The sequence below is a fragment of the Pundamilia nyererei genome, unplaced genomic scaffold (assembly GCF_000239375.1).
Source record: "Pundamilia nyererei isolate P.nyererei 1_Seehausen unplaced genomic scaffold, PunNye1.0 scaffold00365, whole genome shotgun sequence".
In the NCBI taxonomy this organism is placed as follows: Eukaryota; Metazoa; Chordata; class Actinopteri; order Cichliformes; family Cichlidae; genus Pundamilia; species Pundamilia nyererei.
The window spans coordinates 117,488-135,314 of NW_005187766.1; the positions used below are offsets into that span (position 1 = coordinate 117,488).

The following is a 17,827-nucleotide window of genomic DNA, read 5'->3' on the forward strand; positions in this document are numbered from 1 at the left end:
TTTTCCCTCGTGGATGTTCTTCCTGGTTGATTTGATTGGTAATCGTTCATGTTTGTTTACTCGGACACATGGGATCAAACTCTGTTAATGAATTTATGCTCTACGATGTATGGAGCGGTCCTTGGTGGCAGAACTTCCACCACCACCATCATCATCATCACCCGGTTGCAAAACAGACAGACGCACACATGGAGGTCAAAGTAGACGGACAGCTGGAGCCAATCAGGAGCTTCACGCTCATCAGCATCAGCCTGGACCTCGACACAGGTGACGGCCCGACAGCGATGTGTGACCAGTAAAATGGTAAATGGCCTGTATTTGTATAGCGCTTTACTTACTTTACAGTACTAGTCACACACAGGTGTGTGTGTGTGTGTGTGTGTGTGTGTGTGTGTGTGTGTGTGTGTGTGTGTGTGTGTGTGTGTGTGCGTGCACAGACGAACCTCTGCTGACAGGAAGTCATGGCTGCTATCAGGAAGCTGTCAGACTATAATCTCCATGACTGTGACAGCACGGTGGTGGAGTGGGCGGAGCTAGTGTCTAGATTCCTGCATCAGGATTGGTCTCTTTGGAAGCACCAACTATGGAACCTTCACGTCATCCAGCAGCAGCCCTGAAAAATGGCCACCATCTTGGATTTTCATGTGGCTAATCAGACAAAAGTAAAGCATGTCAAAGGTTCACGCCGCTGCTCGTGTCACGTGTCGCACGATTCTGTTTGACGCGATCTCCTCCAAGATCGCGCTGTGCGAGTGCGCCCCCTATTGGTCATGTCTCAGACCTCCTCACATCAGCTCTGGTCGTTGGGTCCAGCACAGAGAAGGTCGTGGCACTGACATCCGCCTACAACAAACAGCCAATGTGATGAGTCCAAAACCTGCAAGTCATAATGTTAGCGCTGCCGTAATCACCTGAACTCATCATCACACCTGCTCATACCAATGCCCTGTGTCCTTCAAAGCAGTGCATGCTGGGATGCAGAGAGACATTCAGACTAAACACTTGTGACATGTGACATCACTTCCTGCTGATTAATGCCTGCCCTTTCTAACAGGAAGTGTTCTGCTCCAGTCTGCAGCTGTACGTGCTGAATGAGACAGTCCTGGGCGTGGTCAGAGGCAGGAAGTGGACCGATGTGGTTCAGGAGGCTTACCAGGACTTCCTGGGTCACATGACGCACCTGTCCAACCTCAGGTGCAACCCCACCGACCCCGAGGACCACCTGGGTTCGGCCTGCTATTGTGAGGTACTTCCTGCATCGCTGTGACTCCTCCCCTTCAGAGCTTTCAGCTCCACCCGGATCAGTTCCAGCTGCAGGTGTCTGACCTGGACTGGTGGCTGGTGTCTGTGCTTAGCCAGGCCCCGGAGGACTGCGGGGAGCTGCTGTCCGCGGTAAAGGACTGCTCCAGTCTGATCCAGTTCAGTCCATTCTGATCTGGTTCAGTGTTGCAGCTGGTGAACATGTTTGGTTTTGTCCTGGACCGCCCCCTGATCCAGCACCACCTGCGCCCTCACCTGGCGTGGCTGGTGAAGCTGGTTCTAATAGATCTGGATCAGACCAAGCTGCTGTTCTACCGTCAGAGGAAGGAGGCGGAGACAGCAGAGTCAGCCCGACCGCCGCTGCCCGACTCAGCTGGACTTAGCAGCTCCGCCTCCGAGCCCTGGGTGCCATGGAGGGCTACCTGTAAGGCTGACACACAGACTCACACGCACACAGCACACTCAGGCTCCTCCTCTTCCTTCCTGTGTTTGGTGTAAACCTTACAGCTGTTATTAAAAGATGGAAAGGTTGGGCTCTCCAGGATAGTAGAGTTTGTGACTGAGATGCTGACTGCTGGTGACCTTTGGATGAACTCTGCATTTGTCCTGGCCGCTGGACTCGGCAGGTAACAGCTGTGTCCTGTTCAGGTGTTGCTGACTCAGGTGAGTCCCGGCTGGTCCAGCAGAGGTCTGAGGAGCTCATGGACCTTCGTAGGACTTCAGAGACACCGTGAGGTCAGAGTGGAGCTGTGAGCTGGATTCAGGTGCCAAATTCATCCTCGCTGAGCTCGAGCTCGGCTGCAGCCTCAAGGTGAGTCAGACACAGAGCACGCACACCTGTCTGCTGGCCTCTGACTGGCTGGTACTGAAGCTGGGGTCTGAGGTCAGGTGTACCGGGGGGACCTCTCACCTCACCTGTGTGTACATGTGCAGGCGGTGCTGAGGTAACTGAGATAAAAGAGCAGAGACAGAGACATGAAGCTCCGCCCGCTCAACTCACAGAGCTCCAAAGCTGCAGGTGTAGGGGGGAAGTTCAAGTGACATGTGACTTGGTCCAATTTCAGGTGGTGCTTGGCATTCTGCAGGCGGAGCTTCCTCTGATCCAGGACCAGCTGAACCGCCTGAACCCGACCCTGTCAGAGCTGGAGAGGAACACCTGGAGCATCACAGGTGACATATATCACATGATATCATAGGCACAAAAACATGGTGGAGCGGGTCCATTATTACACCTGTGTGTGTCCAGGTGTGCAGCTGCAGGTAGAGCTGGTGTTGGACCTCCACTCTAGTGTGATGGAGGCCAGAGACAACATGGAAGCCATTGCACACCTCACACAGGTAAGCTTCAACCCTCAGCCTAGACTCTGCCATCATTTCACCTGTACTCAGGTGTGTGTCTTTACAGGGGTGGGCGGAGCTTCACTTGCTGTAGCGCTCACGTGACTCACTGTTGGAGGGCAGAGCTTCAAAGGAGACCTGCAGACGCATCGAAGAGGAGGGACAAGAGCTGCTCAGGTTAACTCAGGTAACACAGCACCTGTAGGAGGTGCTTTAGGTCCAGCTTCTGAAGCACCTTTGTTACCTGTCCCCAGGTGAACAGGAGTCTGTACAGAGCAGACCAAGTGCTTGGACTATGTCAACGGCTGCGTGCAGGACGGGCTGTTCCAGCTGCTGCACTGAGCGCTGCGCTTCCTGTCTGACGGCACAAACCCACAGGTAGACTCACCTGGTGGCACTGGGGCTACATTGTTTGAAGTCAGTCTGCAGCTACAGGAAACAGGAAGTGTATTTGAAGGGTCAGGGGGCGGCAGCCTGTCACACTTCATCATCAGCGATGTTTACGTCGCAGCAAGTCTGCCGCTCAGGATATCTGTGAGTTGCAATGGCAACTACCAGGTGACCTGATATCGCTCTTGCATGCACACCTGTTCTCTCACTCATCTCTCCCTTTCTGTCCGGCTCACCTGTACGTGCCTCTGCAGGTGTCTCTGCGGCAAAATCCAGAGTGTGTCTCTGTGCTGGAACAGGAGTTGATCGTGTGACACAGGTGAAAGAAGAGGCGGAGCTTCTGAGGGTGGGGCTCAACACATATTCTCAGCTATGGTGGAGCGACAGAAGGTTGGTGTTTCAGGAGTTCCTTACATACGGCTGACAGCTGTGACTCCGCCCACCCTGAAGGACTTCCAGAGAGAGGCAAAGGCTCACCTGTCCAGACCTGTTCATTGGCCAGCTGTACAGCCGTGCGTGTCTGTTTCAGGTCGAGGCACTGGACAGACTCAGCATACAGGTGAGTCACCTGGAGACTCTCTGCTGTCCTTCATCCGCTCACAGGAAGTGAACCCGATTCATTATGAAGCGCCACGTCACACTCGGCGTCCAGTGATGTCACTGACAAACACCTGTGGCAGGTGTGACTGAAGCAGAACACGCCCACTAACAGACTAGTCGGCCTGTCAAACCTTTCAAAGTAAAAGCCTGGTCTGTGTGTTGGGTGGCAGTCTGCAGCAGGCAGCTGAGCGAAGGTTCCTCGTCTTCCTCGCCCCTCCCCCACACAGAGACCGTCCTGCTACAGCCCAACATCTGGCTGCACAGCTGGAGGTGAGCTTGTTTGTATCCATCACGTAAACAATCTACAGAAAGTCATTCAGGAAAAGAAGAAAGAGCCTCCATCAGCTCGTATTGATCGGGTGACATCACTGTTGTTGATATCTGATTAGTTATCCTGTAAACTGTAGAGGTCATGTGATCAGCTGTATCCATGGCGTGTTTGTGTGTTTCAGTGTTGATGCCCACACTTGGCCTTCCAGAACTCCACCTGCAGACCTCCTGCCTGCTTACCTGTGCAGGTGTTTGATGTCAAAATATCAAACAAATTATCAAAATAAAAGCCCCGTGATCATCTGTGTGCGGGTCGGTGACGAAGGTAAATGTTGAAGCTCGGGCTGAACAGGCGCTGGTCAGGTACGATCTCACCTGTGTGTGCAGTGCACAGGTGAGCGAGCGCAAGCATAGATTTGAACTCTGACCTCTGAAGCTGTGGCACCAGTGTCGGGGTCACAGCCGCAGCTGTTTCACAGATAGGAGAGCGTGATAAGGAGAAAGTTCAGGCCACTGAATAACTCGTTTGGACCAGAGTACCAGGATCATCATCTTTCATGTTTATTTTTGAGGTCCCGTTCAGGCTGTGGACGTCTGTGGCTTTCAAACCTCCATCTTTACCATCTTTGATCAAGCAGCCGTTTTTCATGCAATGAGGCTGAAGCGTTTGTCTGGAATGGCAGCATGTCAGGAAGATACATCTGGATAAACTTTCCATATTTGTTGGATAAATTCTGCCCACCATGGATCGATCTCTTTGAAGCCATGACTTCAGTTTGTTCTCCACGTCAACGACTGATTTTGTTTTTGGTCCTTTGTGAGATTCCCAAATATCTCATTTTGGAGTTAACAGGAATGTTACAAACATCTGTTTCTGCTGCATCAGGTACAGCAAGGACTTCACATTCTCTAACGTTTAATGTTAAACCAGATGATATAATAGTAATGTTAATAGTACTAATGACAATAGTAGTAGTGCAGATGCCTGAGACAGCAATTTTTCAATAGTTAGTGGATCTTGGAGTTTATCTTTTAAAATATTGCTGTGTCATCCGTTGACTTATCATAATATCTGTGGCTAAAACATTAAATGTTTTTATGTCATTGAACTTTTGAAGATGAATCGCCAACATCTTGGTGACCAATATGAATCCATATGGAGAGATTCCAACATTAGCTTTAAAGCTAGGGTTGGTACCATCGGGTACAACGACACAACTGCTAATAATGTGGTACAAACACAAATCACGTTTCTGAATTTAACTCCAAAAGTGTTCAAGGACTTTATCAAGGCTGAGTCGAAGGCTTTGTAACAATCCATCGTCTTTATCAGCTTCCTGTATCCAGCACTGCTCTGTCACTGTGAACCGATCCTCCTGTGAAGAGACCTGACTGCGTTTCTGAAACGAGACATGACAGAGCTATCTAAAGACAAGCAGTGAAGACATTCGGAGTTTCTTAGTCTCCTCGTTGGGCTTTGGAATTGAGGCGATAAGTCCGGGTCTCATTGTGGGCAGCAGCGTGGAAGTCTGAAACATTCTTACCGATACTCGATGTAAAAGGCCGTCGATGTGTTCCCAGAAACGTTTGTAGAAATCTCCTGTGAGGCCGTCCAGCCTGGGCTCTGTTAGAAGGACGTCCAATCGCTGCATCAGCTTCTGTGGTGGTTATTTGATCTTCACACGTGTCTCTGAAGTCTACTGTAGGAACACGAAGGAATCAGTCGAGAATCTCGAGCTGCGCAGGTGGCGTTGCTACACCACCAACCATCAGCTGTTTGAACCTGTGCACAGGACCACATTGTTCTCCTCCTCTTAACTCCAGACCCGAGATCTGTAACTCATCTAGTTTCATACTGTCTGTCATTGTGAGTGGGCTCGGGTTTATTACAACAATCGTTTAGATTTTAGAAACGTGCGTCTTCACTTCTGTTATTTCTTCACTTACTGATCTCTGATTGAAGTTTTTGACAGTAAATTCAAACTGGAGCTGAATTTCTAATATTTGCTTGTAGGTTTGATAATGACCTGATAACCTGATGGTCAGTCTTCCTGCTCCTAACTTTGGGCCACACTGTGCACCTCTCCGTCTTCTTCGACATGTTGTATTTGAGGAGTTCGTGCCGCTGATGTGACGTCGGCGACTTTGACAGTTTTGAGGTTTCGCCGTCGTCTCCTCGTGACTTTGGTTCAAGTCGTCAGGATCTGGATTTACAGAGCCGTGACCTGTGAACATGTCAAAGCAGCAGCTCCGACCAATCACATTATAGAAAAGGTCTGAGGTCGTCACATGACTTCTTTCATTCTGAGCATTTTGTATCCAACTTTATTTTGTAACATTACACACTTCCTGCTACACAGAGGGTCAAACATAAGAGCCCATATAATAATCTTCACCCTGGAAATGGACTCCATTATCAGCTGATCCTGGATGGTTAGAGACTGCTTAGCAACCACCTGTCGCTAAGGAAAAATCTGTATTCCCCAACGCTGACCGCCCAGCTAATCAGGTGATGCCAACCAGCCATGTGACTGCAGCAGCTCCACCCTCAGAATCACCTGTATAGGTGTGACACACACACTCAGACACCACGGGATAAATTAAAGGTTTAATAGATTTTCTCCAAAAGCTGAAACTTTCTCACACACACACACACACACACACACACACACACAGGTGAGGCAGACAGGTGTGTCTGTGCCTCCCACAGAAATCAAAGAGGCACGCTGATGATGAAGATAAACGTGTGATCTAATGATAAGAGTCTCTGTCCTCACGACGTCTCCATGGCAACAGAAACAAACACTAACTGCAGGTAGCGTCTCATACCCCCCGCCGGCCCATGGGAGGCTAGCGACGGTAGACGCCAAAGGCCACCAGGCTGAGGAGGATGGTGACCCCGACCAGCGAGGCGGTGGCGGGGGCGGTGAAGAACTGGCGGTACTGGATCTGACAGTACCACAGCACGGACAGCATGAGCACGAGCAGTGGGACCATCAGGCTGCCCACGTTCAGCGCCACGCGCACCTGGTCTCCCGCCCGCTGGCCCCCCGCCGCCCCCCGCGCCGCGTGCTGCGAGATGTGGCAATGCAGCACGCAGTTATGAGCGAGGTTCAGCGAGGCGAGTGTCTGCGCGTCGTCTTGCAGCAGCTGGCCCTGATAGATGAGACGCACCTGATGCTCCTGCCCCGCAAAGTAGGTCCTGCAGGGTCAGAGGTCAGAGGTCAGCAAACGGGTCCAAAAGCACAGCCAGGAGGAGGAGCTTCAGGTTTACCGAAACTCCTATACTATGCAGTATTACATGCAGTACTCGTACCTCTTGATGTACCCGACGGTGTCCTGCGGTTGGACCTGCGCCATCCTCTCCGTGTCGTTGAGGAACTTGAGTCTGACCACCATATTCCGCTGAGACGCTGCGCCCTCCCCGTCTCCTCCTCTGCGTCTCACCCCGTCCCCTCCCACCTGTCCATCCTCTAGTGTGGGGGGAGCCTCTGTCAGGAAGCTGTCGTTCACAGAGGAGGAAGGTGAGGACGAGGACATGGAGAATGTGGAGGTTGAGGATGGTGGGTAGGGGGACGAGGATGAGGAGGCGGCGGTGGATGAAAAGGGCGTGTCCTGCTGGGCTTGCCCAGGCCTCTGTAAAGGGGAGGAGCCTGTGAACAGGTGTTCAGGGGGCTCGGATGTGCGGGTGGAGATCCAGGCGAGCAGCAGCACCGTTAGCAGCAGCAGAGCGGCGAACAGCAGCGTCACCTCATCACCGACACCTTCGATCAGCGCCATCGCCGCCAAGGTCAGCACAGCTCACACACCTGTAGGGAGAGGGCGGAGCTTAGCTTCAGGTATATACACACACTTCTTGTTTACCTGAGAACCCCTCACTTGTCCTTTCACTCCAGCATGACTGAAGCTTTTTAAGAACTAGGGAAAGAAAGAAAAAAAAACCTTTAGGGGCAGGTGTCCCACAGCTCCAATGTCACACGACAGTATCGCAGTACTGTGTGGTGATACATACAATACTGTGAGAGTACTACGAGCAGGTGAGCTCCTCTCTCAGGTCGACAGAGTTACTTCCTAACTCAAAGCGAGCTGACGGCTCAGACACACGAGCGAAACCAACGTCTGAACATCTGCAGGACATCTGCAGGACACCTGCAGCTGATCACCTGTAACGTGATAAAATCCCAGCAAACGTCAAAGTTCCGCCTCTACATTACACCTGCGCCCAGTTTAGTCCAATCAGAGCAAGCATCCTGTCCCCCCACTACACATACCACAGGGTGACCTCTGGGACTTTATCTTGGGGAAACACACTCAGAGGAAAAGCTCCCCTGACGGTTCGCACGTCACTTCCTGCATGGCTGTCCAACCAGTGGAATGAAAAGCCATTACACGACGCTAACTTCCGGTTTCCTGTGTGCCGTCAGCAGGTATCGATCCATGATTGATCCGGTTGTTAATCAAGTGTATTTTTGACGCTCTCTGCTCAGGTATTTGCTCACCTATCTCCGCGGCCTTGTTACGGCACCAGTTGTTGGTTGCGTTTTACCGGAAGATCCGGGCATTTGAGCCACCCGGGCGCACCTGAATCAGCTCCGCTAAAGTCCGAGCTAACAGCTAACCGCTACGCTAAGATACGCGCTAACAACTCGCGCTCCCAGGGAGCCACTGACCCATAGTCTGAGTCTCCGCAGAGACGCGAGGAGTCGACGGTCACTCACGTTCAGTCCAGGAGCTTCATGTCCTCCCCGTTAGCCTGCAGGCTAACAGCCGCATCACTTCCTGCTGCCGCTTCTTCTTCTACTGCTGTGCTCCGCGGCGGACCCAGCGGATCCTTCTTCTTCTTTATATTGTTTATTGGCAGTTGGCAAATAGCAAAATGGTACATTACCGCCACCAACTGGTGTGGAGTGTGAACTGAATGTCAAAAATGAATCAAATCCTCCCAGACAAACGAGTCTGCCTTAAAAAAACAAAATATGACCTGATAACTTCGCCAGTTCTTATATCAACCAAGTCCAGTTTCAATTTCATCTCACTGAGCATATTTCTGACAATGCACTAAAACATGTTCTATTGTTTCTTCTTCTCTGGTGCAGTCACGCTCCCCTGTGCAGTGTTTTCTCATTAAAAACAACGTGCTGTTCAAACCAGCATGCCCAAATCTGAGTCAAGATATAACCGTCTCCTCTCTCCTGTTTTCCTTTGGTTTTGTAAAACCATCACCCTCCAGTGGAGGCTGCGCATGCATATTTCTGTTGGTCGCGATTATCCTTATGACGTAACCAGAAGAAAGAAACAAGCAGTGTAACAGTTTCAAACGGTACAGAACAAAAAGCAAAGAAGAAGAAACATGTTCGAGATCAGATCCGAATAAAGTTTTTAATAAATGAAACAAAACAAAAAGTGACCAAAATAAGCTTCCGAACGACAGCTGACACACAGGAAGTCTGACTGGTGCTCAACTGAGCTCGCAGCCAGATGATCCAATCAGCATCACCTGCATGACGCTGCTGTGTGACAGGCTCAGGTACTAAGAAGGAACCCTGACCATGACCTGCTGCCACATTTCAAAATAAGAGCATGAAGCTGTTGGTGATTATGCTTTAGGAGTGCCTGTGTGTCTGTGTGGGAGAGAAGACCAGCAGATTTTACAGCATGAGGTTCACTTCACCCACAGAAACATGTTCAAACACACTAAATACAAACATATATTAAGATGCATGAATACAATACACTAATTTTATTTACAGTCACTTTATTAGGTGCATCTGTTAAACTCAGATATCTCACCAGCCAATCACAGGGTAGCAGGATTATGAAGGGTGATGAAGAGGAGCCGCTGAGGTTCAAATGAAGCATCAGAATGATGATTTAGGAGACCGGTGTGTCCGGGCCCCAGGGAGCAGACGAAGCAGCTGTGAGGAGGAGGTGTACCTAATAAAGTGGCTGTGAGTGTAAATTCTGCACAAAGTCCTGTGAAATATGTGAGTTTCAACTTTGTGGGTCCGCTCAATCAACCAGTTGATCGGTCAGTGAGCCGATCGATCAGTCTGCAGTGTTTCCTCTTGAGGATGTTGAGGCTCTGACAGCTGCAGACACCTGATCAGCTGATTGGTGGCTCATCCTGAGGTGTCCACGTGCACAGCCTGACCCTTCAAAGTTAGAGAGGCTGCTGCACGCGCTGTTAGTCAGGATGACGTCATTACCCCAACACTGTCGCTTTAACGTGCTGAACATCCGGGCCAGCAGTGGCGCTCAGGGGCCACTGGCTGTGTTTGTGAGGGCTCCACAGTCCACCAGAACCCGGACCCCAGCTCAGACCTCTGAGAGTCCCACAGGTGAGGCCCAGTGCACCTGTCCTCACCTCAGGTGGCAGGGTCCTCCGAGTTTACTCCAGAGTTAAAGTCACAAGAACTCAAAACAAAGGCTGTTTTTATTCTAAATAAAAAAAGTTTATTAGGACAAACAGCAGAACCACCTCACCCCACCTGCGGCAGGTGCGGATTCAGATGATGACCTCACTGATCACGGGGACTCGGCTGCTCTTAGCGGGCTCCTCTGCCGCCTCTCAACCCGCGATCAGCACCGCGCCGGGCTGTGGAGGGAGCCCCGAGCTGCTGGCAGCACCGACTGTTTCCTCTCGGAGCATCCGTTGTGCTCCGCGGGCCCCCGGCCGCATCTCTGCCGGGGCCAGCCGGCGGTCCCCGGGCCTCCCACCGGTTCAGCATCTGGACCCGGAGAGGGTGGCGGAGAGGGCTCGGACCACGCAGTCGCAGTTGGGTTTGAGTGAAAACGGCGTAAATGTAAAATAGCGTCCGTTAAAGAGTGCGTGTGCTGCGGCTCCGCGGGGCTGGCTGCCGCTGTGGCCGCTGTCTCTGGTTTCATCCTCCGCCTTTGTCCTCATGTTTTCCCCCGGAGTTCCTCCCCCTGCGGCGCTGGGCGGAGTTTCATACCGGACTAGACGCTCCTTTTGTCGGATTCGTTTCGACCTGACTCCCCGGGGTTTACGGCTGAAAAAAACACACTTCCACGGTTCCGAAAGCAGCCGAACCGGCACGGTGCCGTGCAGAATCACCCCGGCTTTCTGTCCGAACCAGCAGGTAAGCGCCAGGTTCCGATTTTAAACGCATTTCTGGGTTTTTCTGCTCGCTCGTCCCCGAGTCGCCACAACATTCATGGCGGCTTTGCAGCGGAGGCTTGTGGGGCAGCTGCAGCCCGTCCCGCCCGCACAAAGCTCCGGTTCTGCGGGTAAAGGGTTCGGCGGTTCGGGGGTTCTGGTGCTCCTGCACCGCGGGTAGACTCGAGCTCGACCTTTTTACGTGTCATCATTTTGTCGGATTAAAGCCGTTAAACGCTCCACGTGTGCCGTCCGGAGACTTTAGCTCGGGTCTTTTATCCGGTTTCATCCGGTTTGTTCCGGTTTGGTCTCCGCGTCGCTCAGACAGGTTTCACCGGGAAACCTTCGCGCTCGGTTCGGCGGTTCGTGGCAGCGGAAGCTACGTGCTGACTCCTGCCGGAGGATGGACGCCATTACCGGGCAGCTAGACGCTGGCGGTCCGGAGAGCTTACCGGGCCGAGCCCAGCTCCCCGGCCGTCCGGACTCAGAACCCGGGGACCGTCTGCAGAATGGCACCGGTGTGTGTGAGAGATCAGCTCCTGTCTGAGAATCGATCATCAGCAATGTCACCAAACACACACAGTTTCCGGTTACCTCTGTGGTTACACTGGTGTGGTGATGTCACGTGAGTTTAATGCTCAGCCAGGTGAGGACAGTTGAGGTGCACGTCAGTCTGAGGTCATTCAAACGATGCCTGTGGTGCACACAGGTGGGCACCCTCACAGTGAAGCTGCTGCAGGTGAAACATTCTGATTGGCTATTCTGTGCCCTGTAGCTGGCGCTGTGAGTGGGTGTGCACTCTGATCACACCTGTGCAGGCAGCTGCAGACCCCTCAGTCATCTTTTTTTGTCCAGTGGCGAAGGATCAGAATCCGCCATGGCGCCACAGATGTGTGAACTCCGAAGAGCAGCTGCATCTTTGGAAGAATCAGACTACAGGTGATGGTGCCCAGGTGTGGGGGCGTGGCTTCATACACAGACCTTAAAGTGTGCATTGACGTTTTTATCACTCAGGGTGGCGCTCTGGAGCCTTTCTGCATGCCACACCTGGAGGACTCTTAAACACAGTGTCCTCACTGCATGTGCAGAATCTCGTTTCTGGGCACGCTCAGATTGATTTCTGTAAATGAAAAGAAGCCTTCAGGAAGTTCGCATACTGTTGGGCCGCCATGGTGTGAGCTGCAAGCTGATTGGGCAGTGAGAAGATGAAGGTGTGAAAGTGTGGTGGCGGCCAGCTGTCATCCTCTATAAATACACCTGGTACATTCTATACAGTAACAGGTGATGTCACTGACCTTCAACGTGTTAGCCTACAGCGGGGCAGCAGGGATCAGGTGACGTGTCAGGTGATCAGGCGACATATTCTGCTCAGTGACTCACGCTCCACTTACTTCTAGCCGTGTCACAGGCGAGTGACTTCCCCCCCAAAAGCCCGCCTCCTCTGAGCTACAGAGAGCCAAACGTGTGAAAACGCTGCGCAGGTCAGCAGGGGGCGCCGTAAAAACACGGTCACATTAAATCCAGCCCCCTTTGCTCCTGCAGCCTTTCTCACCTGACACTGATATAAAACACCCGCATTGGTCCTTTAGTGATTTAGGATTTAGGACAGGGCGTCCTCTGTCACGGCGCCCGTTTCAGACGACGCCTCTTGCAGTCGGGCTGGTTTCGCTCGGCTAAAGGATGAGCTCGAGAGCGTCCCCTGTGGAGCCAGAACAGGGCATTGGATCAGGTGTTGTTGGCCTCGGCGCTGCCCCACACAGGCAGAAACAGGAAGTACACAAGCTGAGCCGTACTGATGGTCACATGAGCACTTCCTGCCGCAGTAAACCTGTTTGATTTTGTGTTTCAGAGGGAGGGGCGGAGCCTCCTCCGTCGGTCACTGCAGGATGAACGGCAGCAGCAGCGTCTCCACGGCTCAGAGCGCCAGGGTCAAGACTGAACCAGGTAAGCGCCGACCTGCTGTTAGCGCTGTCAGGTGTTCAGGTACTCGCCTGTCAGTTCATGTAGGCCCGCGGGAACTCTGCTACAGCAGCGTCCACACAGGAAGTTGATGACACTTGGAATGAGCGTGTAAGTGCTTCCAGTGAGCGTTCAGATGTGACGGGGGGCAGACTGTCGGTTTGCCTGAAGCTGCGTGTTTGCAGCGTTACACCCGTGTGCACCTTCGTCCTCACAGACGACCATTGTGGCGATTTTTGTGAAAACGTACGAACGTGTTTTTCTGTGACGTTCGGCCGTGGGGCACGCGCCCTCGCCGGCCCCGCCCTGACCGCTGTCTCCCTGCTCAGATGACTGGAGTAAGGAGGACTGTCTGACTCTGCTGGAGAGGATTCGCACCGTGTTGCCTGACGGAGACGCCATGAAGTACAAAACCACCGAGTCGCACTTTGATTGGGAGAAAGTTTGTTTTGGCGGCTTCACCGGCGAGATGTGTCGCCAGAAGTGGCAGAAAGTCTCGTCTGAGGTACGCTGGCCAAAGACCACGCCTCTGAGCCATCGCTGTGTTGATTTAAAGCTTTTCGGTTTTGACGGTTCAACTGACCTGAGTCTGTGTTTCAGGTCAGGAAGTACCGAACAATGACGGAGCTCATCGTGGACGCCATCGAGTTCGTGAAGAACCCGTATAAAGGCAAGAAACTGAAGGTGAGGCCTTCTGGAGCCAGAACCTGCTGGGACATGTGCTGGTTCACCTGTGACCTTTGACCTCTCTCGTGTGCAGACTCACCCAGATTTCCCAAAGAAGCCTCTGACGCCATACTTTCGCTTCTTTATGGAGAAACGAGCCAAATACGCCAAAATCCATCCAGAGATGAGCAACCTGGACCTCACCAAGATCCTGTCCAAGAAGTACAAGGAGCTGCCCGACAAGAAGAAGGTGCGCTCAGCAGCACAACCCGAGGTCGCAGTTGTGTCCGTGTTCGAGTCCCGAAAAACCAAACACATGTTTGTTTGTCCTTCTGCAGCAAAAGTACATCACAGAGTTCCAGCGTGAGAAAGAAGACTTCGAGAAGAACATGGCTCGATTCAAGTGAGTTCTACTTCCTGTTACATGTAGCAGTGTTGGTCACGGTGTTGGCGCACACATGGCTAATGTCAGCTGATCGCAGGGAGGAGCACCCCGAGCTGATCGAGGAGAGGAAGAAGTCGGACCTGCCGGAGAAACCCAAAACCCCCCAACAGCTGTGGTACAACCACGAGAAGAAGACCTACATGAAGCTGCACCCTGAGGTACGCGCTCAGCACACACATGCATGTCTTTGTGCCGCCGGTGCAGCTGCAGCAGCTCTGCACCGGTCCAATCGGAGGGCTCGACCGCTCCGCGCAAACCACCATGCAGCAGGTAAAACAAGCAATCGTGTTCCTAAAGGAGATGTCGTTGGGCCGTATGTGAAACAGACCAAAAGCACAGACTTTTAGATGGGCGGAGCGACAGAATTGTGCACGCGTTATGTTTGGAGGGAATATTCGACCTCCTTTAGTTCCAGTGTGAATATAGACACTGTTTGATCATCCTTGGGTCGAGTGTGCAAAGATAAACACCGAGTGGACAAAGCAGCCACTGAGACCAGCGTGGCCGTTTGAAATCACATGTTAGTCTTTTCTGAGCTCGGAGCAAACGAGTCGCCGCCGTTCAAACGGCGCTATGATTGTTTGCGTTGACTGCTTCTCTTAGCTTCACAGACCGGTGCACATAAACACATCGCTGTTGTAAAAACAACCGGTGAAAGGCTCCGCCCATCGGCGATGGTCGATATAGTCAACCTTAGGTAACACGTCCAACCCGCACGTCCATGAATGAAGTTTTGTGTGATGATGAGAAAAGGGCGCATGAAGCCAGGCAGGTGCAGAGACGTGCGGCGTCCTGCCGCTCCGCGCGCATCGGCTGGTTCGGTCCCAACAGGAAGGTGAGTCATCACCATGGAAACGTCTCATGACGGCTGAAACCATCACGTGCTCCTCTCAAGGGTTCAGACGGACGAGTTCTCCGAGAGTCTTCTAGAGGTGGCCCAGCCAATCAGCTGAGCCGAATCCACCTGAAACTATGGAAAGAAGAAAAGGTCAGAGTTCATAGATGGGCCAGAATCACGCCTGCCGTGTAGGCAGCTCCTTTGTCCCCGCAGGAGGCGTCCTGCTCGTGATCATACAAAACTTCATTTTGGCTCCTCGGTGCTCTGATTTCACGTGTTGTCATGGCGTCTGCGGAGAGTTTCACGGCGGTAGCTCGTAGACCTGCTGCCGGTTCGAGGCCCGGAGCGTTGTCAGGACCCGTCTCTGCATCCTCACGACTGTGTTTCTGTTTCAGGTGAGTCAAAAGGAGCTGAAGGATGCTCTGAGGAGACAGTGGTCCCAGCTGTCCGACAAGAGGAGACTGAAGTGGATCAGCAAGGCGCTGGAGCTCCAGAAAGATTACGAGGTACCAGAGAGACGGGAAGCAGGCGCTTCGGCCTCAGCGTTTCACCTGAACCATCATCACGACACGAGTCCTGGAAGCGAGCCGACACCAGCTCCGGTGTTTGTAACAGCTTCTGGGACGTGTGGGCGATGTGATGATGATCTGGGCTGAAACCGAAAGTCTCACCGCCGGGTCTCACGACTGCACTTCCTGTTTTAGGACAGCATGAGGGTGTACCTGGAAGCTCATCCAGACGTGAACTCGGACGATCACGTGCGCTCCGTCCTCACCAAAGCCGAGAGACAGCTGAAAGACAAGTTCGACGGGCGGCCGACCAAACCTCCCCCGTGAGTCTGCGCTGACATGTTCACGCTAACCCTGCCGCAGCTACGGCCGAGAGGTCGCGTCCCTCAGAAGTTCACATGTCCAACTTTCTCATTTTTAAAGCTTTGACAAAAGACGACATTTATTATTTTATTCAGATGATTCAGGCTGAGATCAAAGGTTTCATTACTGTAAGATAAGATAAGACTTTATTGATCCCACGACGGGGAAATTTTTGCGTCACCTCAGCTCAGGTACAGATGCATGAAGGAAATACAACAATACAAATAAATACATTCAATGAAAAAAGTAAGATAATACACTACATACAATGGTAGCACACACAGTATGTGATTATGGATATGGTTGGAAATATGGAAGACATAAACTATATAGCTTGACATAACTATTGTACCACTACTATTCCTGTTTATAGACATGTACACACACACACACATACATACATATATACCTGCACATGTCCGTACACATGGAAGGTCCATTATGCATGAAGTGGTGACCGTGGATGTTCAGTGTCCAGTGACTTATGACATCGTGATTGAGGAGTTATAGTCTAACTGCTGTTGGGATGAATGATCTGTGAAAGCACTCCTTCCTGCAGCTTCCTGTGTTTCAGTCTCTGACTAAAGGAGCTGCTCAGCCCACTCACAGACTCATGCAGTGGGTGATGTGGGTTGTTCATGATGGATGTCAGCTTTACTAACATCCTCCCCTCACCAACCACCTCCACAGACTCCAGGGGGCATCCCAGCACGGAGCCAGACCTCCGCACCAGTTTGTCAATCCTGCTCCTGTCCCTGTCCGTGCATCCACTCCCCCAGCAGGCCACTGCATAGAAAAGGGCAGATGCTACCACAGTGTCATAGAAGGTCCTTAACAGAGTCCTGCAGACTCTGAAGGACCTCAGTCTCCTCAGCAGGTGGAGTCGACTCTGGCCCTTCTTATACAGGACGTCTGTATTTGTAGTCCAGTCCAGTTTATTGTTGAGGTGAACACCCAGGTACTTATAAGAGTCCACTATCTCAATGTCTTTCCCTCGGATGTTCACCGGTGTTGTAGGGGGGACTTCCTCCTGAAGTCTATGATCATCTCCTTTGTCTTGCCGGCGTTGATTTGAAGTACGTTGGTCTCACACCAACCAACAGAGTCACTGATGACCGCCTGTATTCCTGATCATTCCTGTCTGATATGCATCCAATGATGGCTGTATCATCTGAGAACTTCTGTAGATGGCAATCGTCCGAAGTCTGAAATGTGAAGGCTGAACAGGAAAGGTGAACCGTGCCCTGTGGCGCCCCCGTGATTACCACCTCGGACACACAGTCATGGAGCCTCACATACTGTGGTCTGTTGGTAAGGTAGTCGATGGTCCATGCAGGCAGCTGTTTGCCTACTCCGGCTCCCTCCAGCTTCCCTCTCAGTAGTAGAAGAAGAAAGCTCCTGTTTGCCGTTACAGTGAACAGCTGCAGCAAAGGAAGAGCGTTTGTTTGAATAAGTGAAATGTTCATCACAGCGTCCTCACAGGTGCGTCCTGTCCTCTCTCTTCTCTGATTGGTTCAGCTGTTATCTAGTCACAGTGCGCATCAGTCTCAGCTCACTTTCTGTGGCTCGCATCAAAAGCTGTGTAAACGCTACATGTTGGTCAGAGTGACGCCTTCTGTGTCTTATTATCTCACTCAGCACAATTTACAGTATAACCGATAAACCGGTTTTAGAAGTCAGGAGATCAGGTGACATCAGGTAACGTCACCTGACCTCCTGACGGCAGAGCGTGAGTGTAACATGATGTCGGCCCGCTGCAGCTGTAACAGCTGCACCTCTGGAAGGATTTCCACAGGTTTAGGAGTGTTTGTGGGAATTTGTGACCGTTCTTCCAGAAGAGCATCGTGAGGTCAGATGTCCTGTGCTGGAGGTCAGGACTCCGTGCATGAAACATAAAAGTGTGTCCGTGTGCTGAAGCGTGAACAATTCCTTTGACTGGACCTAAGGGGTGGAGCCTGACTCCGTCATCCTGGCAACCACCAATCCCAGACTCACTGTACTGCGTGTTGTACCTGTGTTTCGCAGTAACGGGTACTCGCTGTACTGCGTGTTGTACCTGTGTTTCGCAGTAA

General features: G+C 51.9%; 2 protein-coding genes across 2 annotated transcripts in view; one reads left to right on the plus strand and one right to left on the minus strand.

Annotated features, from left to right (window-relative positions):
• The first annotated feature begins 2,878 nt into the window (after positions 1-2,878).
• The window catches only part of ubtfl (upstream binding transcription factor, like), a 19,732-nt gene continuing 4,783 nt past the window's right edge, over positions 2,879-17,827 (plus strand). The window contains exons 1-9 of the mRNA XM_005752537.2: positions 2,879-2,976; positions 12,825-12,919; positions 13,264-13,439; positions 13,535-13,618; positions 13,695-13,850; positions 13,939-14,003; positions 14,083-14,203; positions 15,279-15,389; positions 15,588-15,715. Coding sequence (XP_005752594.1) covers positions 2,894-2,976; positions 12,825-12,919; positions 13,264-13,439; positions 13,535-13,618; positions 13,695-13,850; positions 13,939-14,003; positions 14,083-14,203; positions 15,279-15,389; positions 15,588-15,715 — 1,019 coding nt within the window. The 5' untranslated portion in view covers positions 2,879-2,893. The remainder of the gene's footprint in view (positions 2,977-12,824; positions 12,920-13,263; positions 13,440-13,534; positions 13,619-13,694; positions 13,851-13,938; positions 14,004-14,082; positions 14,204-15,278; positions 15,390-15,587; positions 15,716-17,827) is intronic.
• tmub1 (transmembrane and ubiquitin-like domain containing 1) lies at positions 6,454-8,772 on the minus strand. The gene is made up of 3 exons (XM_005752536.2): positions 8,577-8,772; positions 7,175-7,667; positions 6,454-7,060 (listed from the first exon to the last, which is right to left on the minus strand). The coding sequence occupies exons 2-3, from the start codon at positions 7,636-7,638 to the stop codon at positions 6,709-6,711; spliced, it is 816 nt and encodes a 271-aa protein (XP_005752593.1). The 5' UTR covers positions 7,639-7,667; positions 8,577-8,772; the 3' UTR covers positions 6,454-6,708.

Bases quoted from the DNA above. Each gene is read 5' to 3' on its own strand.
- tmub1 (XM_005752536.2), bottom strand. From the start codon at position 7,638: ATGGCGCTGATCGAAGGTGTCGGTGATGAGGTGACGCTGCTGTTCGCC. The intron at 7,061-7,174 runs GTACGAGTACTG...CTGACCCTGCAG, and splicing joins ACCGTCGGGTACATCAAGAG to GACCTACTTTGCGGGGCAGG.